The sequence below is a fragment of the Strigops habroptila genome, chromosome 1 (genome assembly GCF_004027225.2).
Source record: "Strigops habroptila isolate Jane chromosome 1, bStrHab1.2.pri, whole genome shotgun sequence".
Lineage (NCBI taxonomy): Eukaryota > Metazoa > Chordata > Aves > Psittaciformes > Psittacidae > Strigops > Strigops habroptila.
In genome coordinates this window covers 435,368-460,762 of record NC_044277.2, presented here as the reverse complement: position 1 = coordinate 460,762, position 25,395 = coordinate 435,368, and the positions used below count along the sequence as shown (strand labels likewise).

Below are 25,395 nucleotides of genomic sequence, written 5' to 3'. Positions count from 1 at the left end.
GCCGATCACAAGGAAACCTTTATTGGTGACGATACATTGCTACGCTGCGAGTGCCTCCCTGGCGGGGCACAGGGAGGCAGCCACGGGAGCGCTGGAGCGGGGATGCAGGGACGGGATGGAGCTGAATCCTGCTGGGAGCACCCATGGGTGCTGCGGGGGGGTGGGGGTGCTGAAGGCAAACCCCGACGAGGGCAGCAGCGGCTCCAGCCCCAGGAGCAGGGGGCACAAGCTCCAAGTTCAGACCAAGCTCTGGGGTCACAGTGGGGACAAGGAGCTGCGGAGCCACCGACGGAGCACCCGGCCCGGCCCCCATGGACAAAGGGGTGGGTCTGGGGTTTGCCTGGCTGGGTGCCTCTCAGGGGTCTGTCTGTGGGTCTGTCTGGGGCCAGCCTGGCGTCTCTGACTCTCTGGGGTCTGTCTCTCTGGGGTCTGTCTGTCTATGGGTCTCTCTGTCTTCCCCCTGCACCCAAGGCTCAGCCAAAGGCTGGAGCTGCATCTACAGCATCACCTGGAGCCTCTCACCCTGCATCAAGCCCAGGGACATGGGGAACAAATCCCCCCCAGCATCCTTGGGGCACCCCAGCGCCCCTGAACAGCCTCTTCTGAAAGACAGAGACCCCCAGGTCCCCCAGCCATGGGGCAGGGGCCGTGGAGGCTGCGCGGGGCGGGGGGAGGTGAGGGCCCGTAGGGCTGGTGCTGCCCCACAGCAGCTCCTCTTGGGGGGCAGAGGGTGTCATGAGGATGCTGAGGCAGCTGCTGCCCCTCTTTGTGTGTGCTCAGCTCAGCTGAACTCAACCCAGCTTCAACTCAGCTTCAACCCAGCTCAACCGGGCCCAACTCAACCCAACTCAACTCAGCTCAACCCAACTTAATTAATCTCAACTCAATCAGCTCAACTCAACTGGGCTCAGCTCAACTCAGCTCAAGCCAACTCAGCTCAATTAAACTCAGCTCAACTAAACACAGGTGAGTTCACCCTGCTCTGTCCCAGCCAAAATACAGATTGGAGGGGGGGGGGGATTTGCCCCCCCCCCGCTCTCGCTCCGCAGTGGGGTGATGGGGATGGAGGGATGGGGCAGCCGCTGCTGAAGCAAAGCAGGGGTGGGAGCAGCAGCACCCAGCGCCCTGCTCACCCCCACCCAGCCCCGGCACTGGCCCCGCTCCGGCCTCCCGCTGCCAAAAGTCAGGTTGGGTTTGACACCCCCGGGCCCCCAGGGAGGTGGGGGGTGCTGCTGCGGTGCCGGGTCCAGCAGGGACTCACCGAAGGGCTCCGGCGGCACCAGGACACCCGCGGCCGGGGCGGGAGCAAAGCAAACCCCTTTGAAACAACGGACCTTCTCCAAGGACAGTTTGTGGAGTTCATCTGCGGGGGGAGGCCGGGGGGGTCCCACCGTGGCCGCCGGAGCCGTGGACGGACGGCGTCTATGGGTCACAACCAGTTCAGGCCAAGTGCTGTGGGGACAATCCAGCCCGGCCCCAGCTCCGCGGGCGCTCTGCGGGTCAGTGCAGCCGAGGAGAGGAGGATAAAGTGCAGCAAAGCTTCGGGGAGCTCCCCACGGGGCGTCCGCGCAGGGCACGGGGAGGTGTCCTGGGGGTCTCCAGTGTACGTGCTGGGCAGGGGATGGGGCAGCTCGGGGCTGCCTCCTCGGGGGTGCAGGCAGAGCACGGGGTGCAGCGCGGCTGCGGCGCCCCGGGGCTCCCCGGGCCTCACATGCACATAACCTGCAACCTGGAAGCAAGCACCTGGCGTCACGGCGCTGGGAGGAGGCAGCAGCAGATGGGGGTCTCTGAGGGTCCTTCCAACCCAACCCCTGCAGGAGTGCATCCGACCCACAGCGCCCAACCCACAGAGCTCACCCACAGCATCCGACCCACAGAGCTCACCCACAGCATCCGACCCACAGAGCTCACCCACAGCATCCGACCCACAGAGCTCACCCACAGAGCTCACCCAGTGACTGACACACAGAGACACAGAGCTCACCCAGTGACTGACACACAGAGACACAGAGCTCACCCAGTGTCCGACCCACGGAGCTCACCCACCTCTCCTCCTCGATGCTGCCGCTCTCGGCGTCGCCCGTGTCCCTGTTCTCCTCCACGTCTCCTTCACCAAGATCCATGTCCAGCTCATTGCCAGCTTCCGAGCGCGTGTACGTGTACCCGCTGGAGGGGCAAAGGAGAGCTTAGAGCAGCTCCAGTGCCTAAAGGGGCTCCAGGAAACCTGGAGAGGGGCTTTGCAAAAGGGATGCAGGGATGGGATGAGGAGCAATGGCTCCAATTGGAAGAGGGAAGAGTTATATGGGACACTGGGATGAAGTTCTTCCCCATGAGGGTGCTGGGACACTGGCAGAGGTTGAAGGCAGAAGCTGTGGCTGCCCCATCCCTGGCAGTGTTCAAGGCCAGGTTGGACACAGGGGCTTGGAGCACCCTGCTCTAGTGGAAGGTGTCCCTGTCCGTGGCAGGGGCTGGAGCTGGAGGACTTTTAAGATCCCTTCAACCCAACCCATTCCATGAGTCCATGAATAAAGCCCAGGATGAGGTTTAGCAGCTCCAGAGGACATTTCTACTGCACCCAGCTTGGGGCCAGCAGGGACTGGAGGTTCCTCCTCAGCAGGGCCATGGCTTGCAAACAGGGGATTCATTTTTGGGGTGACTTCAGGGACGTGGCCTGGCCTGACCTGATGGAACGACACGTGAAGAAGACGATCCTCTTCAGCCTCTTGTTGTAGAAGAAGTAGTTGAAGGACCAGAGGCTGCCGTCCTCCCCAAAAGGGTCCGAGTCCAGGTCGGGGTTGTAGCTGCAACAAGTGGAATGGAAACACCACGTTGGATCCTGCTCCCGGGGCCAACCCCGGGGACTGGGTGAGCCTGGAGCCACCTCCATGGGCCGCCCAGCTGGCCGGTGGCAGGAGCCACCCCCTGCCCCTGGGCCGGGCTGGGAGGGAGGACAAGACCCCTCCCTGGTGTGGAGGCCACAGGACGCAGGCCCGGGGCGAGCTCCTGCCCCCTTACCTGTAGATGTCACACTCGGACAGACAGATCTCCTCATCCACCGCGTCCCAGAGGTGAGGCTTCAGCGCGTTGAAGTCCTCCCGCACGGCAGAGAAGAGGCTGCAGTTGACGGCGTTCACCACCTGCAGGGGCACAGGGATGCAGGCACCGGGCAGCACCGGGGGCGCCTCAGCCCGAGAGAGGACCTAAAGCCTCTCCTGCCTCCGAACACCCACCCTGGGGAAGAGCAGCCCGAGCCAGCGGGCATGGGAAACCCTGCTGAGGAGAGGCTGATCCTGAAGGAGAGTGAAGAGTGGGGGGGCTGCTGCTGACGGGAAACACCCCGGAACGGCTGTGGGAAACAGCACCCACAGAGCTCCTCTGGGAGGGAGGAGAGCTGGAGAGGGGCTTTGGACAAGGGATGGAGGGACAGGCCAAGGGGAATGGCTTTAACCTGCCAGAGGGGAGACTGAGATGAGACATTAGGCTGTTGGAGCAGGTCCAGAGGAGAGACATGAAAATGGTCCATTGTCTGCTCTGGCTGAGAGAGCTGGGCTGGGGCAGCCTGGAGAGGAGAAGGCTCCTGAAAGGGAGACCTTAGAGCAGCTCCAGGGCCTAAAGGGGCTCCAGGAAACCTGGAGAGGGGCTTTGGACAAGGGATGCAGGGATGGGATGAGGAGTAAAGGCTCCAACTGGAAGAAGGAAGAATTAGATGAGATCTTGGGATGAAGTTCCCCATGAGGGTGCTGGGACACTGGAAGGGTTGAAGGGAGAAGCTGTGGCTGCCCCATCCCTGGCAGTGTTCAAGGCCAGGTTGGACACAGGGGCTTGGAGCAACCTGCTCTAGTGGAAGGTGCCCCTGCCCGGGGCAGGGGTTGGAGCTGGAGGAACTTTAAGGTCCCTTCAACCCAACCCATTCTATGAGGACAGCCCCATCCCAGGCCCGACACTGCCAAAGGCAGGAGTGCAGCATTCCCAGGATCACAGCAGTGTTGTGGGGCTCCCTGGAGAACCGGGCACTGCAGATCCACAGGGACAGGGGCACCTCAGGGTGCTGGGGGTGCGGGTGCTAGGGGGGGTGCTGTGTCTATGGGTGGTGGTGTGGGTGCTGCGCTGTGGGTGCTGGGGTGGGTGCTGGGGGGATGCTGGGGTGGGTGTTGAGCTGTGCATGCTGGGGGGTGCTGTGGGTGCTGGGGAGGTGCTGTGCTGTGGGTGCTGTGCTGTGGGTGCTGTGCTGTGGGTGCTGTGCTGGTGGTGCTGGGGGGTGCTGTGGGTGCTGGTGGGGTGCTGTGGGTGCTGTGCTGTGGGTGCTGGGGGGTGCTGGGGGTGCTGTGGGTGCTGTGCTGGGGGGTGCTGTGGGTGCTGGGGGGTGCTGTGCTGTGGGTGCTGTGCTCACCCAGTTGAGGCTGGGCTCCCGGCTGAACTCGTGGCTCTTGGCCGCGCTGAAGTCGTAGTCGGGCCGGAAGGACTCGTTGAGCGTCGCGATCAGGTAGAACAGGGTCTTGCGGCTGCACTTGTCGCTCAGGGGCCCCTCCTCGTCCCCGCTCTGGCTTTTGCTGAGCCTGGGAGGCACAACGCGGGGGGCACCGTGTGAGCAGCCCGTGCCCACGGGCACCACATCCTGGCCTGGCTCAGCACCAGTGCGGCAGCAGGGCCAGGGCAGTGACTGTCCCCCTGTGCTGGGCACTGCTGAGGCTGCACCTCGAATCCTGTGTCAGTTCTGGCCCCTCACTGCAAGAGAGACATTGAGGGGCTGGAGCGGGGCCAGAGAAGGGCCCCGGAGCTGGTGCAGGGCCTGGAGCACAAGTGTGATGAGGAACGGCTGAGGGACCTGGGGGGATTTAGTCTGGAGAAGAGAAGGCTCAGGGGGACCTTCTCGCTCTCTGCAACTGCCTGACAGGAGGCTGGAGCCAGGAGGGGGCTGGTCTCTGCTCCCAAGGAACAAGGGATGGGACAAGAGGAAACGGCCTCAAGCTGCACCAGGGCAGGTTTAGATGGAGATGAAGAACAATTCCTTCCTCAGAGGGTGCTCAGGCATTGGAACAGGCTGCCCAGGGCAGGGCTGGAGTCACCGGCCCTGCAGGTATCTAAAAGCCACGCAGATGTGCCCCCTGGGGACACATTTTAGTGGTGGCCTTGGCAGTGCTGGGCAATAGTTGGACTTAGAATCATGGAATGATTTGGGCTGAAGGGACCTTAAAGCTCCTCCAGCTCCAACCCCTGCCCCGGGCAGGAACACCTTCCACTGGAGCAGGTTGCTCCAAGCCCCTGTGTCCAACCTGGCCTTGAACACTGCCAGGGATGGGGCAGCCACAGCTTCTCTGGGCACCCTGTGCCAGCGCCTCACGGGATGATCTTAAAGCTCTTTTCCCACCTCAACCGGTCCACGATGCCAAGCACAAGCAGAGCTGACAGCCCAGGGCCACCACAATGACACCAGCCACCAACACAGGGTCATTCCCCCAATGGATCCCAACCTCCCACCACGGACACGCCGCTGCCCGGGTCCTGTGTCCCCGTGGTACCTGCTGGGGCTGATCCCCGTGGTCTGAGGAGGTGACAGGGCCTCCAGGACGTGTGGCTGCCCCTCCTGGCAGAACTGCTTGAACATGTGCTTGTCATCACCAGCCATCTTGCACGAGTAGCTCTCGATCCTGCGGAGACACTCAGCAGCATGAGGCCACCAGGACGCTCCCAGCCCAGCACCACCACGGCCGCGGGGCTTGGACGAGGCCACCGGCATGGCCAGGAACCTCCAGGAGCCACCTTCCACGTGCTCCTGGGTCTGAGCTTGGCACAAGGCAACCGGGGCCACCACAACCCCCACCTGAAGGTGTGGAGGTGCCGACGGTCACCCCGAGGAGGCCCAGGGGAGGTTGGGATGAGCTGAGCTGCAATTCCAGGGGGATAAGAACATTCCCAACATGTCCCCCACATTCCAGGGGGATTGGAGCCATCTCAATGTGTTCCCTACATGTGCCCCCGTACAGCTGACATGGGATCACAGAAGCACAGGGTCACGGCACATGGGATCATGGCACAAGGGGTCACAGCACAGCCGGGATCCCACCCCTGTTCCCACAGGAGATCAGGGGCAGCACCCACCGGCCGATGATGTGCGCGTCGCCCGTCTCCACCGTCAGTTGGGAGTTTATTGCTTCAAAACTCGAGTTCTCCAACAGCTTCATTGTCCCGACGTTCCCAGCGATTCCCTGGTAATGCTGCTGCGAATCCGGATCCTGCGGGGAAGGAGCCCTCAGAGCCCGGAACGGGGATCCCGGGAGCTGCCTCCTCACTGCTCCGCAGCACCGGCACCCCGGCACCGGCGCAGGGCCCCTCAGAGCCAGGGCAGGAGCGAGCGGTGCTCAGCCTGCTGTGGGTGACCTGGACGCCGTGGTCAGGAGCAGCACCAGCACCAGCACCAGGAGCGGGTGAACCTCCTGGAGCTCAACCAGGCCAAGGGCAAGGTCCTGCCCCTGCGTCGGGGCAATCCCAGCACAGCCCCAGGCTGGGGGGGACGGGCTGGAGCAGCCTGAGGAGCAGGACTTGGGTGACAAGAAACTCAACATGAGCCGCGACATCCAGCTCCGGAGCTGCTGGAGCGAGGCCAGAGGAGGCCCCGGAGCTGCTGCGAGGGCTGGAGCAGCTCTGCTCTGGAGCCAGGCTGAGAGAGCTGGGCTGGGGCAGCCTGGAGAAGAGAAGGCTCCTGAAGGGGAGACCTTAGAGCAGCTCCAGTGCCTAAAGGGGCTCCAGGAAACCTGGAGAGGGGCTTTGGACAAGGGATGCAGGGATAGGATGAGGAGGAACGGCTCCAACTGGAAGAGGGAGGAATTAAATGAGCTCTTGGGATGAAGTTCCCCATGAGGGTGGTGGGACACTGGCAGGGGTTGAAGGGAGAAGCTGTGGCTGCCCCATCCCTGGCAGTGTTCAAGGCCAGGTTGGACACAGCGGCTTGGAGCAACCTGCTCTAGTGGAAGGTGTCCCTGCCCGGGGCAGGGGTTGGAGCTGGAGGAGCTTTAAGCTCCCTTCAACCCAACCCGTTCCATGGCTCTATGACTGGTTCACCAGGCACCCTTCCTCCAGGTAGGGTTCCACTCCTGTTCCTCCCTCTCGCACTCCCGCTCGGGGCAGCCCTGCCCGGGGCACAGGGACACAGGGACCGCTGGATGCGCAGGGCCCGGCCCGCGCTCCCTCCCCAGCTGGGGCCTCTCCGGGTCTGTAACAGGAGGAGCTGTAAACAGGCTGGAGCGGGAAACGATGCCAAGGACCTCGGCTGCGATGGCTCCACAACCCCCACCCGCGTCAGGTATCAGCTGTCAGGGATCGGGGGCATTCCAAGAGGGAAAGAACCTCTGGAGGCACAGAGAACAGCAGGTTCCTGCCATCCCGAGCGCTTCCACGCGGGTCTCCGGCTGCTTTCAGCTCTTTAAGGCACCCAAGTTTGCTCTGTTGGCTCCCACTGAGGGACAACCAGGTCTGAGCAAAGCAGTTCTGGCCCCTCACTGCAAGAGAGACATTGAGGTGCTGGAGCGGGGCCAGAGAAGGGCCCCGGAGCTGGTGCAGGGCCTGGAGCACAAGTGTGATGAGGAACGGCTGAGGGACCTGGGGGGTTTAGTCTGGAGAAGAGAAGGCTCAGAGGGGACCTTCTCGCTCTCTGCAACTGCCTGACAGGAGGATGGAGCCAGGAGGGGGCTGGGCTCTGCTCCCAAGGAACAAGGGATGGGACAAGAGGAAACGGTCTCAAGCTGCACCAGGCAGGTTTAGATGGAGCTGAGGCACAATTCCTTCCCCAGAGGGTGCTCAGGCATTGGAACAGGCTGCCCAGGGCAGGGCTGGAGTCACCGGCCCTCCAGGTATCTAAAGGACATGGAGATGTGCCCCTTGGGGACATGGGTTAGTGGTGGCCTGGGCAGTGCAGGGAACGGTTGGACTTGATGAGCTTAAGGCTCTTTTCCACCGTGGTTGACTCCATGGTTCCGGGAGCCTGCGCAGTGCAGCAGTGGGAAGCACTCAGCCCACTTCTGATCCTGGAAGAACAGGGATGGCTTCACCCACAGCAGGAATTCTATGGCATATGGATTTACTCCACCCGGCACGAGCAGAGCCACTTCCTTGCGTGGTGCTACAGAGGCACTTCCACTACCAGTGCTGGTCAAAGGGTGTTACACGAGGAGCCCAACTGCACTTTGGCACCACACCACCCATCAGTGCCAGGACACAGCTCCTTCCTGCTCCGCACAGCACCAGCACCCGCCTGTGTCCTGCACCCATAGCGACAAGGGCAGAGGTCTGTCCAACACCACTGAGCAATGCCAGGCCTGAACCCACAGCTCAGTCTCCTTCCTTGGCCTGGAAAACACAACCAAGGAGGCAGGGACCCCACATTGTAAGTTAAAAACACCTTCATCTAAAGGGCTTTGGCTATGATGGGTTCACTGTGTTTTGGTACCATCAGAGACCATGTGGTGGGACCCACAGAAAGACGCCCCTGTGGGAACAGGGAGAAGCAGGGACTGGGTGAGGTAACAGTGACCTGAAGTGACCAAGCATGGAGAAGGAGAAGTAAATGGAATGATTTAGGGTAAGGGAAGTCAGCCTGGTGACAGTGCCTAGGGCCTCTTTGGGATGATGGAGAAGAGGAGGGGGGCTGGGGCTCCAGCCCAAAGCTCTGCCCAAGGATCAGCCCTGACACCCCCATATTACCTGAGAGGGAGATGAGGTGATGGTGGGGACCCTGCAGATGGGGGAAAGAGGAGATAGAGGAGGAGGAGGAGCGGGATTGTCCCCTCTGCTGCGCTCTGGGGAGACCCCCCCCGCAGCCCTGGTCCAGTTCTGGGGCACCAACACCAGAGGGACGTGGAGCTGTTGGAGCGAGGCCAGAGGAGGCCCCGGAGCTGCTGCGAGGGCTGGAGCAGCTCTGCCATGGAGCCAGGCTGAGAGAGCTGGGCTGGGGCAGCCTGGACAAGAGAAGGCTCCTGAAGGGGAGACCTTAGAGCAGCTCCAGGGCCTAAACGGGCTCCAGGAAACCTGGAGAGGGGCTTTGGACAAGGGATGCAGGGACAGGACAAGGGGAATGGCTTTAACCTGCCAGAGGGGAGACTGAGATGAGCTCTGAGGCAGAAGCTCTTCCCTGTGAGGGTGCTGAGGTGCTGGCACAGGGTGCCCAGAGAAGCTGTGGCTGCCCCATCCCTGGCAGTGTTCAAGGCCAGGTTGGACACAGGGGCTTGGAGCAACCTGCTCTAGTGGAAGGTGTCCCTGCCCGGGGCAGGGGCTGGAGCAGCTCTAAGCTCCCTCCAGCACAGCCGGCTCCGTGGACCGATTCTGCAGGTCGATGGCGCAGGGAAGCCGGCGCAGGCAGCACAAAGGGGAAGCAGAGCCAGGCCCAGCCGCTGCCCGCAGCCCCGGTGAACCCGCCCCACCCCCGCCTCATCCCCGCCTCATCCCCGGCCGTGGCGCTGACAGGCCGCGGCGGGCGGGGAGCGGCGCAGCCGTCCCGTCATGCACCGCGCGGACCACAACTCCCAGCATGCCCCGCGCACCCGAGACGCCCCCTTGCGCGCCGCGCCCGCCGCAGTGCACCCTGGGAGTTGTAGTCCGCGGGGTCAGCGGGGGCGCTCTTCTCCTAGCGGCTCCGGGGAGCGGACTTACCGGCTCTTCCTGCTCTCGGTCCCAGCGGGGGCTCCTCGCCGTGACAGCTGCTTCAAGCTCGGGACGTTTGTAACGTGAAGCGTCTCCGGGGAAAGCTCGAGGAGGGCGCGCGTGCCTCGGCCGCCGTCCGCCGTCCGGCGCCGGACCACCGGGCCTGCGCCCACCTCGACATGTCCCCCGAGTGCTCGGGACGGTGCGAGCGGCTGAGCGAGACCTGCGAGTCCCTCCGGTGCGAGCGGCGAGCGGCGACCTTCTCCTCCGGCACCGGACGACAACAACCGCCGAGGCCCCACCCGCGGCCCGTCCGCTCCGAGCGGCGCCCGCGGACCGCCGCTCCCCATTGGCCAGCGGCGCTGGCAGTCCCCGCTGTTCTCCTCTCCTACTGGCTGAGACACACGTCAGTCAGCACCCGCGCCCGCCCTCCGCGGGGAAGCCCGGGGGCCCCTCCCACCAACCGGAGCGCTCAGCGTTCTGATTGGCCGCTGCGAACAAAGACGGGAGCGGGGGGGGGGGGCGCAGCCGTCAATCAGCTCGGGGGGGGGGGGGCGGAACGTTTCTTCCCGGAACTCGCGTTCGCGGGGCCCGTTTCCCGGCACCGCGGGGCGCGTTCGGCGGCGCACCGGCCATGGCGCTGCCCGGGGCCGCGGCCCCGCCGCCGCTCACGGTGCTGATGTCGGTGCGGGCCGTGCTGGCGCGCGCCGCCCGCCTCCCGCCGCTGCCCGCGGCCGCCGCGCTCCGCCTGCAGCTCAGCGCGGGGCCCGCGCGCGGCGCCCGCCGCTTCCGCCTCGGCCTCAGGCACGACGAGGCGGAGGGAGGAGCGGTGAGAGCCGGGGCGGCGGCGGGAGGGGGGGCCTGGCCCGGGGCCGGACCGGAGTGATGCGGGGTTCCGGTGCGGGGACAGGGCGCGGCCGCGACCGGGGCTTGTCCCAGCGGCTGCAGGGGGGGTCCCGGGGCTGTGACACTCCCGCTGTTGCTGCCTGTCCCCGTCCCTGCCCTGTCCCTGCCCGCCCCTGCTCTGTCCCTGCCCGTCCCTGCCCCGTCCCTGCCCCGTCCCTGCCCGTCCCTGCCCGTCCCTGCCCCGTCCCTGCCCTGTCCCTGCCCGCCCCTGCTTTGTCCCTGCCCGTCCCTGCCCCGTCCCTGCCCCGTCCCTGCCCGTCCCTGCCCCGTCCCTGCCCATCCCTGCCCCGTCCCTGCCCTGTCCCTGCCCGTCCCTGCCCCGTCCCTGCCCCGTCCCTGCCCGTCCCTGCCCCGTCCCTGCCCGTCCCTGCCCCGTCCCTGCCCATCCCTGCCCCGTCCCTGCCCTGTCCCTGCCCGTCCCTGCCCCGTCCCTGCCCCGTCCCTGCCCGTCCCTGCCCCGTCCCTGCCCATCCCTGCCCCGCCCCTGCTCTGTCCCTGCCCGTCCTTGCCCTGTCCCTGCCCCGTCCCTGCCCGTCCTTGCCCGTCCCTGCCCCGTCCCTGCCCCGTCCCTGCCCGTCCCTGCCCCGTCCCTGCCCGTCCCTGCCCCGTCCCTGCCCCGTCCCTGCCCGTCCCTGCCCCGTCCCTGCTCTGTCCCTGCCCCATCCCTGCCTGTCCCTGCCCCGTCCCTGCCCGTCCCTGCCCTGTCCCTGCCTGCACAGGGAGGGCTGTTTTGGGGCTGGAAGGTGGTTTAGGGGCAGCTCTAAGGAGCTCGAGGCTTCTCCTGCTCTGTGCTGGGGATGAGGGTGGGGAAGGGGAAAGTGAAGCTGCTCCTTGTTGGGGGCTGTGGGTGGGTTTTGGGCCTCGGGGTCCAGCTGCAGCATCAGCTCCGTGTCATCCAGTCATGGGATGGTTTGTGCTGAAGGGACCTTAAATTTTACCCAGCTCCAACCCCTGCCCCGGGCAGGGACACCTTCCACTAGAGCAGCTTGCTCCAAGCCCCTGTGTCCAACCTGGCCTTGAACACTGCCAGGGATGGGGCAGCCACAGCTTCTCCCTTCAACCCCTTCCCATGTCCCACCACCCTCAAGGGGAAGAACTTCTGCCCAAGATCCCATCTAACTCTTCCCTCTCCCACTTGGAATCCCAAACTCCTCATCCCATCCCTGCATCCCTTGTCCAAAGCCCCTTGCAGATGGGGGAAGGAACCGGCTGCTCCCAGGAGCCGGTGTCGTGGCAGCCCCGGCTCCGTGTGACACCCCCCGGTCACGTCACGCCGTGTCCCTCCCACCCTCTGCTCCGCAGCCCATCGCCGAGTACGACCTCAAGGACGTCATGTACAAGGTGCAGGGCCCCAAGAGCCACGAGCTGCTGGTGCTGGGGGCCTGGGACGAGCCCATGCTCCTCAGCTTCCAGGAGGAGCGGGAGGCGCAGAAGTGGTGGACGATCGTCAGCAGCTCCCTGCGGGAGGTGCAGAAAGGTCAGTGCCGGACGTGATCCCAGGGTCCCACCACCCCGGGCTGCTCCAGCCCTCCCAGCTCCGGGCGCTGCCTCCGCCCCGGTCCGGGAGCTCCTGCAGAGGGGCCCTCAGGGGGTTCCTGTGTGTGCTGGAGCATCCGAGGCGGTGCTGGGACACAGGAGGGGCTGTGGGAGCAGAGCTCCCCTCATCCCCATCCCGGGATGCAGCAGGAATCCCTCCTGTGGCCCATGGAGCAGCGGCTGCTCCGTGAATCCCTCCCGCACTGGGGGCAGTGGGGACGGCCCCAGCCCCGTGTGCTGCCCCGCGGAGGGGAAGAGCAACACGAGGATGGAGCTGGGGGAGCATCTGCTGCCCTCCCCCCGCCGCCGGGAGCGCCGGAGCTGCCCCCCCTGATGTGCTCCGGCCTCTCCACAGCCTTCGAGAGCGCGTTGGCAGCCGAGGCCTCGCCCCCCCCGCCGGGTGCCGGCGCGATCCCTGCGGATCAGGGTGAGGAGGAAGCTCTGACCACGGAGATCCGTGAGAAGGGTACGTGGGGGGAGGTTCTGCGGCTCCTGGGGTGCCCGTGGGACAGAACACGGAGCTGGTCCTGCTGTGCTCGCCCCGTGGCTGTTTTATCATGGAATCAGTGAGCTCGGGAAAGAGCTTCAGGATCACCCAGTCCAACCATTAACCCAACGCTGCCCAGGCCACCACTAACCCATGTCCCCAATGGGCACATCTACACGTCCTTTAGATACCTGCAGGGCCGGTGACTCCAGCCCTGCCCTGGGCAGCCTGTTCCAATGCCTGAGCACCCTCTGGGGAAGGAATTGTTCCTCAGCTCCATCTAACCCTGCCCTGGTGCAGCTTGAGGCCGTTTCCTCTTGTCCCATCCTTTGTTCCTTGGGAGCAGAGACCAGCCCCCTCCTGGCTCCATCCTCCTGTCAGGCAGTTGCAGAGAGCGAGAAGGTCCCCCCCTGAGCCTTCTCTTCTCCAGACTAAACCGCCCAGGTCCTCCTGTAGATCCTGGTGCTGCAGGACGGGAGCTCCCCAAAAGTGTGTTTGTGAGGAGCCTTGTAAAGAGCTTCTGCTGCTGTGCTGAACCCCTGAGCACTGCCAGGGATGGGGCAGCCACAGCTTCTCCCTTCAACCCCTTCCCGTGTCCCACCACCCTCATGGGGAGGAACTTCTTCCCAAGATCCCATCTAACTCTTCCCTATTCCAGCTGGAGCCGTTCCTTCTCATCCCATCCCTGCATCCCTTGTCCAAAGCCCCTCTCCAGGTTTCCTGGAGCCCCTTTAGGCCCTGGAGCTGCTCTAAGGTCTCCCCTTCAGGAGCCTTCTCTTCTCCAGGCTGCCGCAGCCCAGCTCTCTCAGCCTGGCCCCATGGCAGAGCTGCTCCAGCCCTCGCAGCAGCTCCAGGGCCTCCTCCAGAGGCCTCCCCCAAGTCCTTCTCCTCAGGCCTCCTGTTAAGTGTGATTCAAGGCCTGGTTGGACACAGGGGCTTGGAGCAACCTGCTCCAGTGGAAGGTGTCCCTGCCCGGGGCAGGGGTTGGAGCTGGAGGAGCTTTAAGGTCCCTTCAACCCAACCCATTCCATGATTCCATGATCATTCCCCCATCAGCAGAGCTCCAGGGGGCCGGGGGGATGCACCACACACACACACACACACACAGTTGGGTCTCTGGGTGCTGGCTCTGCAGGGGCTGCTCCTCATGGTTCTCCCTGTTCTCCCCCCGCAGAGGACCTGGCCCTGCACCTCGCCCAGGCCATCGAGTTTGGGGACGAGGAGGCGGCCTCCCGCTGTGCCGTGGCGCTGGCCCGGCACCAGGCCTCGCTCAGCATCCTGCTCCGGGACAGCGCCTACCCCCCGGAGCACATCAGGTGAGCACCCCGAGCCAGCGGGAGCACGGCTCCCTTCATCCGCGTCCTGGGATGCAGCACGGAGCCCTCCTGGGAGCCCTGGGGCAGAGGCAGCTCCATGGATCCCTCCTGGGAGCCCTGGGGCAGAGGCAGCTCCATGGATCCCTCCTGGGTGCCCTGGGGCAGAGGCAGCTCCATGGATCCCTCCTGTGCCCATGGAGCAGAGGCAGCTCCATGGATCCCTCCTGGGAGCCCTGGGGCAGAGGCAGCTCCATGGATCCCTCCTGGGTGCCCTGGGGCAGAGGCAGCTCCATGAATTCCAATGGGTCTATGGAATGGGTTCCCTGTGAGGTTTGGGATGGGGCCAGGAGCTGGTGGGTTCTTGCCCCACCTTTCTGGGATGAGAAGGGTCACGGCTGGAGCCCGGAGCTGGACCGTGGCCCCTGTGCCGCAGCATCTCCCCGCTCTCATTCCCGGTGAGTCCCAGCGCGGGGCTGGGCCCCGTTGCCCCCCCCGACACTCCCCGTGTCTCCCCTCAGCATGAAGGTCGGGGTGGAAGACGCCACGTCCTCCGCCAGCATCACGCTGCTGGTGCAGGCTCACACCACCATCGCGGCGCTCAAGGAGCAGGTACGGAGCCGGGCTGGGAACGGGAATCCCCGGGGATCCGCTGGGGGGTGAGCTCCGAGCGGCTCCGGTGCAGGTGTTCCGGGAGTACGGGTTCCACCCGCGGGTGCAGCGCTGGATCATCGGGCAGTGCCTCTGCCTGGACGACCGCTCCGTGTTCTCCTACGGGATCCGCCGGGACGGGGACCCGGCCTTCCTGTACCTGCTGTCGGCCCGTGCGGCCGAGCTGAGCCCGCAGCGCCTCGAGGAGGACCAGGCACAGCTCCTGCTCCACAGCCCCCTGCCCGGAGCCAGCGGCGGCCCCGCAGCCAGCACAGCCACAGGGAAAGGTCTGCTTCCCCCCAGCATCCCCTGGTGGGGGGTCGTGGATCATGGGATCAACCGGGGTGGGAAGGGGCTTCAGCATCACCGAGTCAAACCATTCCCAGCACTGCCAAGGCCACCACGGACCCATGTCCCCCCCACGTCTTTGAGATACCTCCAGAACTGGTGACCCCACCACTGCCCTGGGTCCAGCCTTGACAACCCTTTAAGTGGGTAAACTCTTCCCAGCCTCCATCTAACCCTCCCCTGGTGCAGCTTGAGGCCGTTTCCTCTTGTCCCATCCCTTGTTCCTTGGGAGCAGAGACCAGCCCCCTCCTGGCTCCAGCCTCCTGTCAGGCAGTTGCAGAGAGCGAGAAGGTCCCCCCTGAGCCTTCTCTTCTCCAGACTAAACCCCCCAGGTCCCTCAGCCGTTCCCCATCACACTTGTGCTCCAGGCCCTGCACCAGCTCCGTTGCTCCTCATCCAGTGGGACCAGCAGCATCTTCGCACCTGCTCCCGGCGCTGGGTGTAACCTCACATCCCCCTTTCCCACCGTCCCTCCAGGCTGTGGGAATGAGGCCGGTGGGAGGATGGACACTGGGGACATCAGCCAGTACCTGGACTCGCTGCAGCTCGGTGACACGATTGGTGCCCAAGCGAAGCCTCCCTCCCCCAGCCCGCCCTCACCAGAGCAGGTACAGGGGCCATGGGGTGTCCCCACCACCACCCCTCTGAGCCCCAGGTCCCCCTCGTCCCAGTCTGGGGGTGCTGGGGATGGCGGGTGCTCCCTTCCTGGCCTTATCCCCCATTCCCATGCTCTGATCCCATGGATCCCCCCATTCTCCCAGTCTGGGGGTGCAGGGGATGGGGGGTGCTCCCTTGGGTCCTTAGCCCCCATTCCCTTGCTCTGCACCCCCAGATTCCCATCTGCCACTCTGTGGGTGCTGGGGATGGGCGCTCACTCTGTCCATGTCCTCCTGCCCCCATCCCCTTTCTCCCGTCCATGTCCTGGGCTGTCCATGTCCCGTATCCCATGTCCCATATCCCATGCCCATGTCCTGCTCTCCCCGCAGGCGGGCTGGCCGTGCCCCCATGCCCATGTCCCATGTGCTGCTGTCCCTGCAGTCAGGCTGGCTGTGTCCCATATCCCTGTCCCTGTCTCCTGTGCCATGCTCCTGTCCCCTGTCCCGCAGTCGGGCTGTCCATGTCCCATGTCCATGTCCCTGCAGGCAGGCTGGCTGTGCCCATGTCCCATATTCCATGCCCTGCTCTCCCCGCAGGCGGGCTGGCCGTGCCCCTGTCCCATGCCCCATATCCCATGCCCCATGCTCTGCTCTCCCCGCAGGCGGGCTGGCCGTGCCCGCAGTGCACGTTCATCAACAAGCCGACGCGGCCGGGCTGTGAGATGTGCAGCGGGGCCCGGCCCGACGACTACGTGATCCCCAGCGCCCACCGGCCCGACGAGCGGGAGCGGCGCCGCCTGCAGCAGGAGCAGGAGGGGATGCGGCAGTACCAGCAGGTGAGCGGCGCCGCGGCACTGCCACGGCGGCTCTGCGGCCACCGGGCTCCCTGTGCGGCCACCGCGCTCCCTGTGCGGCCACCATGGGCCCCACAGAGCCAGTGTGGGGCTCCTATGGAGCCACCATGGTCCCTGTGCAGCCACCAGGGTCCCTGTGGAGCCACCATGGGCCCCACGGAGCCACTGTGCTCCCTATGGAGCCACCGTGGTCCCTATGGAGCCACACAGCTCTATGGAGCCACCATGGTCCCCATGGAGCCACTGTGCTCCAGGGCAGGAGCAGGGATTGGGCATCAGAAGGGTCTGGAGGTGCACATGGATCCTGCAGATCCAGGAACCAGGAGAGGGAGGAGGTGACAGCCTGGGGGGGGTTGAAGCCCCTTTTCCCGCAGTGGGAGCCTGGCTGAGGTGCTGTGCTGTGCTGACGTGGTGCTGTTGAGGGTCACCGGGGGGTGACCTGTGGCAGGGCAGAGCTTGGCTCCTTCTTCTCTTCTCTTGTCTCACTGCGTCGTTCCCTGCGCCGGAATCATGGAGTCATGGAATGGTTTGGGTTGAAGGGACCGTAAAGCTCCTCCAGCTCCAACCCCTGCCCCGGGCAGGGACACCTTCCAGTAGAGCAGGGTGCTCCAAGCCCCGTCCCACCTGGTTCCCCATTCCCTAGGGAAAGGGGGGGCTCCACTGGGAGCCCCATTCCTGGTTCCAGGCTGTGCTGCGGGACTCGCTGGAACCTCCAGCTCTCCACTGACCAAAGCTTCTCCTCTCCTCTTCTCTCCTCTTGTTTTTGTCTCTCGTGCCGGGATCCTGCTGGGAAGGGAAGGATTGAGGCTGGAGAGGAGGGTCCGGCCACGTGCGGCGCCCCGGGGTCCTGGGAGGACTTCATCCTGCTCTCCTCCGAGTTCTGCTGAGCACCCCCTGCGGCCTGCCCCATCCCGGGACATGGTGTCCCCATCCCCATCCCTGCCCCATCCCGGGACATGGTGTCCCCATCCCTGTCCTGCCCCATCCCGGGACATGGTGTCCCCGTCCCTGCTGATGGGCTCCCCCCGTCTCAGACCCCACATGGATGCGGGATCTTCCTGCTGGAGCAGAGCTGGGGGGACCCTGCGCTGCCGGGGCTCTGGGAATGGGCGTTCCTGGGGGATCATGAACGTTTGGACACATCTTGACTCCCCCCGATTGGCTTCTGGCTGATGGGAGCCATCAGTTGCTGTCTGACCCCATTCCCATTGTCCCCCCCCATTCCCATCGTCTCCCTGCGCCGGCAGCCCCAACCCTCTGCATTGGTGCTCCAGGACCCGTGAGGGACCCTGGGAAGGGGATTGGGACCCTCAGGGATAGGGATGGATGAGGATGAGCGTGGCCACCGCTGCCGCGGCTCCATGTGCGCTGCCCAGCAGGGCCTCAGGGAGGAGCTGGGGGCTGGCCCTGGGGCTGCTCGGGGGGGCTCAGGCCTGGGGGAGCCTGTTCTGGGGTCTCGGGGGCAGGACGGGCCCTGGGTTGGATTCTGACTCCTGGGCTGGTGCTTGTCGGGTCCTTCCCTCATTAAAGCCTTTTCCCCCCCGCGCGGCTCCATCTCCTTGTGCCGGCGGCTCCGTGGTGCTGGGGGGGTCCTTGGGAAGGGACAGGCCAGGGGAGAGGTGGGACCAGGAGAACAGCGCAAGGTGCAGCCAGGCCCAGGGCAAGGTCCTGCCCCTGGGTCGGGGCAATCCCAGCACAGCCCCAGGCTGGGGTGACGGGCTGGAGCAGCCTGAGGAGCAGGACTTGGGGTGTTGGGTGAGGAGAAGCTCCCCATGACCCGGCTTCAGTGTGTGCTTGAGCCCAGAACCCCCCCGTGTGCTGGGCTGCACCCCCAGAGCGTGAGCAGCAGCTCAGGGAGGGGATCCTGCCCCTCTGCTGCGGGAAGGGGAGACCTTAGAGCAGCTCCAGGGCCTAAAGGGGCTCCAGGAAACCTGGAGAGGGGCTTTGGACAAGGGATGCAGGGACAGAACAAGGAGAATGGCTTTAACGTGCCAGAGGGGAGATTGAGATGAGCTCTGAGGCAGAAGCTCTTCCCTGTGAGGGTGCTGAGGCGCTGGCACAGGGTGCCCAGAGAAGCTGTGGCTGCCCCATCCCTGGCAGTGTTCAAGGCCAGGTTGGACACAGGGGCTTGGAGCAACCTGCTCTAGTGGAAGGTGTCCCTGCCCGGGGCAGGGGCTGGAGCTGGAGGAGCTTTAAGCTCCCTCCACCACAAACCATTCCCAGATTCCACGAAAGAGCTTTTATCTGGTGGCTCATGGAGGCGCCTCCCCTGCAGGGAATGGCTCCAGCGTGGCCAGGAAGGGACCTGGGATGTGGGGATGTGACACAGGGGCAGGACCCGGCTCCTGGGTCCCATAAACAACCAGGGGACCCCTCGGAGCCATGGGGAAAGGGCAGAGCCCCGGGTGTGTGCCGGATGGGCTGGATTGATGCTGGGATCGATGCCGGGACACGTGGTGGGACCATGGGGCTGGGTCGGTGCCTTCACTGAAGGTGGTGGCAGAAGAACCCATGGTCCCAGCACTGGCTCCACACCCTGGCACGGGTTGGAGCTGGAGGAGCTTTAAGGTTCCTCCAACCCAAACCATTCTGTGACTCCATGAAGTGGAAGGAAGGCATCAGGCACTTCCTCATAGGGTTGCACCACAGCAGGGTTCTGGGGCTCCCCATGGAGGGTTCCAGCCCCATTTTGGTGGGATTTAGCCCCATTTTGGTGGGATTTAGCCCCATTTCGGGGTCCCAGCCCCCTTTGGGGCCGTGGGTCTGAGCGGGGCTGTCCCACAGGCGCTGGAGGCCGAGCGGCTGCAGAACCTGGAGCAGCTGCTGCAGCTGGAGCAGGAGCTGCTGGTGCCCAACCGGGAGGTGCTGGAATGTCTCATCTGCTTCCAGAGGGTGCCCCCGGGCGAGGGGGTGCTGCTGCGGGAGTGTCTGCACAGCTTCTGCAGGTGACCCCCCGACACCCCAACAGCTCTGTGACCCCCCCCAGGCCTCCCGACACGCAGTGACCGGCCCCGAGACCTCCAAGTCCTCCTGGTGCCCATCCCCAGTTCCCACCATTGCAGTGACCAAAACCCCTCCAGCTTTCCTGGTGACCAGCCCTGAGCCCCCACGGCCGCAGTGACCAGCCCCAAGGCCCCCGAATCCTCACGGTGCCCATGCCCACGACCTCACTATCCTGGTGACTGTCCCCAAGCCCCCACCGCTGCAGTGACAGCCCTAAGACCAGCCCAAGGCCTCACCATTGTGGTGGCCACCCCGAGTCCCCAACATTGCAGAGACCAGCGCCAGGACCCCCCAAACCCTTGTAGCGACTGTCCCCAACCCCCCCCCGCCCTTGGGGTGACCATCCTTGAGCCCTGCACCATCACGGTGACCGGCTCCAAGACCCCACCATTGCAGTACCCATCCCCAAGCCCCCCCATGGCAGTGCCCGCCCTGACCCCCATCCTCGGTGCCCGCGGTGCCGGTGCCATTCCGCAGGGAATGCCTGCGCCAGGTGATCACGTTCAGTGAGGAGCCGACCGTGGCCTGTCCCTACCGCGACGAGTCCTACGCCTGCAGCAGCCACCTGCAGGAGCGCGAGATCCGGGCGGTGAGTGCGGCGCGGCCCCGCTGGCACCAGCACAGCCCTGCGGCTGCTCCCACCTCCCGTGGCACCACGTCCCACCCGTCCCTCTCGGCAGCTGGTGTCCCCGGAGGAATACCGGCGCTTCCTGGAGCGGAGCCTGGTGCTGGCCGAGCGCCGCAGCCACAACAGCTTCCACTGCCGGACGCCCGACTGCCGCGGGTGGTGCATCTACGAGGACTCGGTCAACGAGTTCCGGTGCCCCGTGTGCCAGGCCCTCAACTGCCTCCTCTGCAAGGTCAGGCTCAACTAACACCTCCCAAACACCTCCAAACCACCTCCAAACCAGCGACAAACTGCCTCCAAACCACCAGCAAACCAGCACCAACCTGCCTCCAAAACATCTCCAAACCTCCACCCAGCACCCTCCAAACCACCTCCAAATCATCACCAAACCTCCTTAAAACCACCTCCAAACCGCATCCAAACTGCCTCCAATCCACCAGCAAACCACAGCAAGCCATCTCCAAACCTCCTCCCAACCGTTGCCAAACCAGCCCATAACAACCTCATAACCACTCCAAACCTCCACCAAACCCCTCCCAGCCACCCCCAACCCCTCCACCGCCCCACGGGCACTCCCCAGCACAGCTCTGCCCCCCCCAGGCCATCCACGAGGGCCGGAACTGCCGCCAGTACCAGGACGACCTGGAGCTGCGGGCGCGGAACGACGCGGAGGCGCGGCAGACCAGCGCCATGCTGCAGGTGGGAGCACGGGGGGGGCGCTGGGGCCGGTCGGGGGGGTCCCGGCACGTCCCCATGGCTCCGCGGTGTCCCCACAGACGCTGGTGCAGCGGGGGGATGCCATGCGCTGCCCCACCTGCCTCATCGTGGTGCAGAAGAAGGACGGGTGCGACTGGATCCGCTGCGCCGTGTGCCAGACCGAGATCTGCTGGGTCACCAAGGGGCCGCGCTGGGGCCCTGCGGTGAGTGAGGCACCCCCAGCCCACGGCCCCATGGCCACGGTGGGCTCCCCCCATGACCCACGTGTGTCCCCCCATGCAGGGCCCCGGTGACACCAGCGGCGGGTGCCGCTGCAACGTCAACGGCCAGAAGTGCCACCCCCGGTGCCAGAACTGCCACTGAGCCGGTGCCGGCATCGCCTCGTGCCATGGGGCGGCCGAGGGCCGGCGCCGCGGCCTGGGGACGCCGGAGGCCACGGCCAGAGCCGCGGCCAAAGGAGAGGATGGACACGGACACGGTGGCCCCGTGCTGGCCCCGGCACATGGCGGGTCCCATGGAGCCGCCAGAACCCCCCTCCCTGTGCCCGGAGCGACGGCGGCCGCGGCACAACCGGCACCCGCGGAGCCTCGATCAACCCAGGCTTTATTGCAGCACCCGGGGGTGACGGGGGAGCTGCCACGGTGGTTGGGGGGGGGACACCCCGCATCCCCCCTACTTGGGGGGCCGATAAACCATCTTCCTGCTCTTCAGCACCGACCACTTGTGGCGCTTCAAGTAGTAAAGGAGGGAGATGAGGAGCCCCGAGATCATCAGCATCTGGGGGGGGAGGAAGGAGTCGAGCTCAGCCCCATGGCTCCAGGGCACATGGGGGCTCCCCATGGCACTGAGGGCACACAGGGGTCCCCTCAGCCCCCCAACACCCATGACCCACCTTCAGCCCCATCCGTTTGCGGTGGTCGTGCTCCGGCTCCGCTGCCCACCGCAGGAAGGTGCAGATGTCCTTGGCAATCTGTGACATGGTGGCCGGGGTGCCTTGGGGAGGGGGGGTTAAAAGGGGGGTGAGCACCCTGGGGAGCAGCACCCATGGGTGGGGGCACATTCCTGCCCCCCTCTTAGAATCATGGAATCAACCAGGGTGGAAAAGAGCCTTAAGCTCATCAATTCCAACCGTTCCCAGCACTGCCAAGGCCACCACTAACCCGTGTCCCCAAGCACCACACCTACACGTCCTTCAGGTACCTCCAGGGCCGGTGACTCAACTATTTCCCTGGTTCCAGCCTTTGGCAACCTTTTTAGTGGATAAACTGTTCCTCATCTCCATCTAACCCTCCCCTGGTACAGCTTGAGGCCGGTTCCTCTTGTCCCATCCCTTGTTCCTTGGGAGCAGAGACCAGCCCCCTCCTGGCTCCAGCCTCCTGTCAGGCAGTTGCAGAGAGCGAGAAGGTCCCCCCTGAGCCTTCTCTTCTCCAGACTGAACCCCCCCAGGTCCCTCAGCCGTTCCTCATCACACTTGTGCTCCAGGCCCTGCACCAGCTCCGGTGCCCTTCTCTGGCCCCGCTCCAGCCCCTCAATGTCTCTCTTGCAGTGAGGGGCCCAGAACTGACACAGGATTCGAGGTGCAGCCTCAGCAGTGCCCAGCACAGGGGGACAGTCGCTGCCCTGGCCCTGCTGCCACACTGGTGCTGGGACAGGCCAGGATGTGGTGCCCATGGGCACAAGCTCATGGTCAGCTCTGTCCATCAGCACCCCCAGCTCCTGTTCCATGAGCACTTTCCAGCCGCTCTTCCCTAAGGATTCAGTGTTCCATGGGGCTGCTGTGGCCCAAGGGAGGACCCGGCCCTGACCCTCACCCCGTGGCCCCCCCGGCAGAGCCCCCCCCGTTCCCCTCTCACCGTCGTCGTACTCGAGGATCTCGCTGTAGATGGGGGGGGCCATGCCGATGGCCTGCCCCGGGAAGTAGGGGTTGTAGTACAGCCCCTCGCGCACCGTCACCCCCGTCGGGGGGTCGCAGTACCCCGTCAGCAGCGAGAACACGTAATCCTCACCCCCGTGCCTGCGGGGAGGGCACATCAGCACTGCGGCACCAGCGGGGCACCGGGACCCCAGCGAGGCCACCGGGACCCCACTGAAGCCCAGGGGCACCACCGGAGCCACAGGGAACCCCAAGAGCCACCAAACCACCCCCAGGGTTTAACTGGGGTCTGATGGGGTTTATCCAGGGTTTGACAGGATTTAATGGGGTTTAACTGAGGTTTGATGGGCTTTAATGGGGTTTAATGGGATTTAACCGGAATTCAATGGGGTCTAACTGAGGTTTAACTGGGATTTGGTGGGGTTTGATGGGGTTTAACTGGGGTTTGATGTGGTTTAACCAGGGTGTAACCAGGTTTAACCAGAGTTGTTTAACTGGGGTCTGATGTGGTTTAACCAAGGTTTAATGGCGTTTAACAGGATTTAACTAGGATTTGATGGGGTCCGACAGGGTTTAACCCCTTTGACTGGGGTTCAATGGGTTTTAAGCAGCGTTTAACAGGGTTTAAATAGGGTTTGATGGGGTGTAACCGGGGTCTGATGGGAGGTGAGGGGTGCAATGGGGTGTAACCGGGGTCTGAGGGGTGCAGTGGGGTGTAATGGGGCTCTGACCAGGGCTGAGGGGTGCAGTGGGGTGTAAGGGGGCTCTGATAGGGGTGAGGGGTGCAGTGGGGTGTAAGGGGGCTCTGATAGGGGTGAGGGGTGCAGTGGGGTGTAACGGGGCTCTGACCAGGGCTGAGGGGTGCAGTGGGGTGTAAGGGGGCTCTGATAGGGGTGAGGGGTGCAGTGGGATGTAACAGGGCTCTGACAGGGAGTGAGGGGTGCAGCGGAGTATAAGCAGGGTCTGAGGGGATCTGAGAGGTGCAGTGGGGTGTAAGGGGGCTCTGACAGGGGGTGAAGGGTGCAGTGGGGTGTGAGGGGGCTCTGACGGGGGGTGAGGGGTGCAGTGGGGTGTGAGGGGCCTCACCGCGCGTTGACGATGTAGCTGAGGTCAGGCGGCAGCGCCCCGTTGTTGGCGGCTCGCGCGGCCTCGGTGTTGGGATACGGCTTCGGGAAATAGTCCGAGATCTTCCCGGGCCGCAGGAACATCTCCCCGTTCTCGTCCGGGCCGTCCAGGATCTGCACCTGCAGCAGGGGTCAGGTGGGGCAGAGCAGTGAGCTGGGGGCAGAGCAGTGAGCTGGGGGGCAAAGCAGTGAGCTGGGGGGCAGAGCTGGGGGGCAGAGCCTGGAGCTGGGGGCAGAGCTGAGGGAGAGCCCTGTACTGGGACATGGGGGCAGAGCAACGAGCTGAGGTCTGAGGGAGCTGAGCTGGGGGGCAGAGCCCTGAGCTTGATGCTGGGGGGGAGCAGATCCTTGAACTGGGCCACGGGGCAGGAACAGCCCTGAGCTGGGGGGCAGAGCTTGGAGCTGGGGGCAGCAGAGCTGGAGGCAGAGCCCTGAACAGGGGCACGGAGGGGGCAGAGCTGGGGACTGGAGCCCTGAGCTGGGGGGACACAACCCGGAGCCAGGCCGTGGGGCAGAGCCGTGGGGGGGGCCTCACCTCCTCAGCCAGCGCCTTGGCCTCGGCCTCGGTGTGCGAGACGCCGATGAGGTTGCGGAAGGCGACGTACTCGAGGCTGTGGCAGGCGGAGCAGACCTGCCGGTACACCTGGAACCCGCGCCGCACGCTGCGCGCACGGGCGGGGGTCAGGGCCCGGGTCCCCCCCGCTGCGCCCCACCCCGTGCCCGCCCCCCCGCGGCCCGGTGCCGGTACCTGGCGTGGTCGAGCGCGGCCAGGGCGCCGCTGTGGCTCCAGGGGAAGGGGGGGGGGTGCAGCTCCAGCTCCCCCGCAGCCAGCGCCGAGCCCAGCGCCAGCGTCCCCCCCCCCCGCCGCCAGCGCCCCCAGCGCCGCCAGCGCCGCGCGGCCCCCCCACGGCCACCAGCGCGCCCGGGGCGGGGGGCGCGAGGAGGAGGCCGAGGACATGGGGACCTGCGGGGGGGAACGGCGTTAGGGGATGGAGGGGGGGCACCGCGGAGAGGGGGGGCCTGGGGACACGGGCGGGGATGGGGGGGCACGGGCGGGGATGATGGGACACGGGCGGGGATGGGGGGCACGGGCGGGGATGGGGGGACACGGGCGGGGATGGGGGGCCCTGGGGACACTGAGGCTGGGCCGGAGGCGCGTGGGGGACCCGGGCGAGGGTGAGGGGATCCCGCGGACAGGGGCGGGGGCAACAGGCAGGGACGGGACGGGGATACCGGGGACATGCGGGGGGACACGGAGGGAACCGGGGACACGGGGCGGCGATGGGGGGGGACCCGCGGACCCCTGGCGGGGATGGGGGCGCAGGGGCCGGGCGCGGGTCTCACCGCAGCGCCCGGAGCCGCCCCCGGCAGCAGCAGCCGCCGCCGCAGCGCCAGGCCCCGAACCGCCGCCATCGCCCCGAGGTCGAGGGGACGCGGACGGACCCGCCGGACGTGGCGTCACCGCCGTCAGAGGCGGCGGATGTGACGTCACCCACAGCCCGCCCACTGAGCCGGCGGGAAACCGTATTGCCGTGTGTAACAGCCGAGCCCAAACCGTATTGCCGCGTGTAACAGCCGAACCCAAACCGTATTGCCGTGTGTAACAGCCGAGCCCAAACCGTATTGCCGTGTGTAATAACCGAGCCCAAACCGTATTGCCGTGTGTAACAACCGAGCCCAAACCGCATTGCCGTGTGTAACAACTGAAGTCCAGCCGGGGCTCGGT

At 65.5% G+C, this 25,395-nt stretch overlaps 3 protein-coding genes across 5 annotated transcripts; 1 reads left to right on the top strand and 2 right to left on the bottom strand.

The window, feature by feature from the left end:
- MAF1 (MAF1 homolog, negative regulator of RNA polymerase III) lies at positions 1 to 9,970 on the bottom strand. The gene is made up of 8 exons (XM_030487193.2): positions 9,643 to 9,970; positions 6,100 to 6,233; positions 5,520 to 5,648; positions 4,391 to 4,556; positions 3,016 to 3,137; positions 2,682 to 2,801; positions 2,047 to 2,166; positions 1 to 1,729 (listed from the first exon to the last, which is right to left on the bottom strand). The coding sequence occupies exons 2-8, from the start codon at positions 6,180 to 6,182 to the stop codon at positions 1,708 to 1,710; spliced, it is 762 nt and encodes a 253-aa protein (XP_030343053.1). The 5' UTR covers positions 6,183 to 6,233; positions 9,643 to 9,970; the 3' UTR covers positions 1 to 1,707.
- Positions 9,971 to 10,250: 280 nt separating this feature from the next.
- SHARPIN (SHANK associated RH domain interactor) lies at positions 10,251 to 21,382 on the top strand. Of its 3 annotated transcripts, XM_030487070.1 has the most exons (15): positions 10,251 to 10,462; positions 11,842 to 12,016; positions 12,431 to 12,541; positions 13,737 to 13,878; positions 14,397 to 14,487; positions 14,561 to 14,813; positions 15,352 to 15,482; positions 16,133 to 16,306; positions 19,109 to 19,269; positions 19,805 to 19,916; positions 20,008 to 20,187; positions 20,556 to 20,654; positions 20,732 to 20,875; positions 20,955 to 21,064; positions 21,118 to 21,382. In XM_030487070.1, exons 1-14 carry the CDS (start codon positions 10,268 to 10,270, stop codon positions 21,033 to 21,035), a joined length of 2,049 nt encoding a protein of 682 aa, XP_030342930.1. In that variant the 5' UTR covers positions 10,251 to 10,267; the 3' UTR covers positions 21,036 to 21,064; positions 21,118 to 21,382. The 3 variants fall into 3 exon arrangements, with proteins under 3 accessions (XP_030342930.1, XP_030342923.1, XP_030342940.1); XM_030487063.1 differs by having other exon boundaries at positions 20,955 to 21,382; XM_030487080.1 differs by lacking the exon at positions 10,251 to 10,462 and adding an exon at positions 11,440 to 11,448 and having other exon boundaries at positions 20,955 to 21,382.
- Positions 21,259 to 25,135, bottom strand: LOC115608406 (cytochrome c1, heme protein, mitochondrial). The gene is given in 8 exon segments (XM_030487182.1): positions 21,259 to 21,449; positions 21,565 to 21,665; positions 22,526 to 22,686; positions 23,632 to 23,789; positions 24,205 to 24,331; positions 24,418 to 24,522; positions 24,524 to 24,633; positions 25,014 to 25,135. Coding segments are annotated over 8 exon segments (936 nt in total). The 5' UTR covers positions 25,083 to 25,135; the 3' UTR covers positions 21,259 to 21,344.
- Positions 25,136 to 25,395: the final 260 nt, after the last annotated feature.

What these genes read in the sequence shown, in the direction of transcription:
- MAF1 (XM_030487193.2), bottom strand. Translation starts at nt 6,182, where the DNA reads ATGAAGCTGTTGGAGAACTCGAGTTTTGAAGCAATAAACTCCCAACTG. An exon ending in GGGAGCCCAGCCTCAACTGG is followed by an intron (nt 3,138 to 4,390) that starts GTGAGCACAGCA and finishes GTGCCCCTGCAG; the next exon opens with GTGGTGAACGCCGTCAACTG. An exon ending in TTCACGTGTCGTTCCATCAG is followed by an intron (nt 2,167 to 2,681) that starts GTCAGGCCAGGC and finishes TTGCCCCTCCAG; the next exon opens with CGGGTACACGTACACGCGCT.
- SHARPIN (XM_030487070.1), top strand. Translation starts at nt 10,268, where the DNA reads ATGGCGCTGCCCGGGGCCGCGGCCCCGCCGCCGCTCACGGTGCTGATG. An exon ending in TACCCCCCGGAGCACATCAG is followed by an intron (nt 13,879 to 14,396) that starts GTGAGCACCCCG and finishes GTCTCCCCTCAG; the next exon opens with CATGAAGGTCGGGGTGGAAG. An exon ending in TCGCGGCGCTCAAGGAGCAG is followed by an intron (nt 14,488 to 14,560) that starts GTACGGAGCCGG and finishes GCTCCGGTGCAG; the next exon opens with GTGTTCCGGGAGTACGGGTT.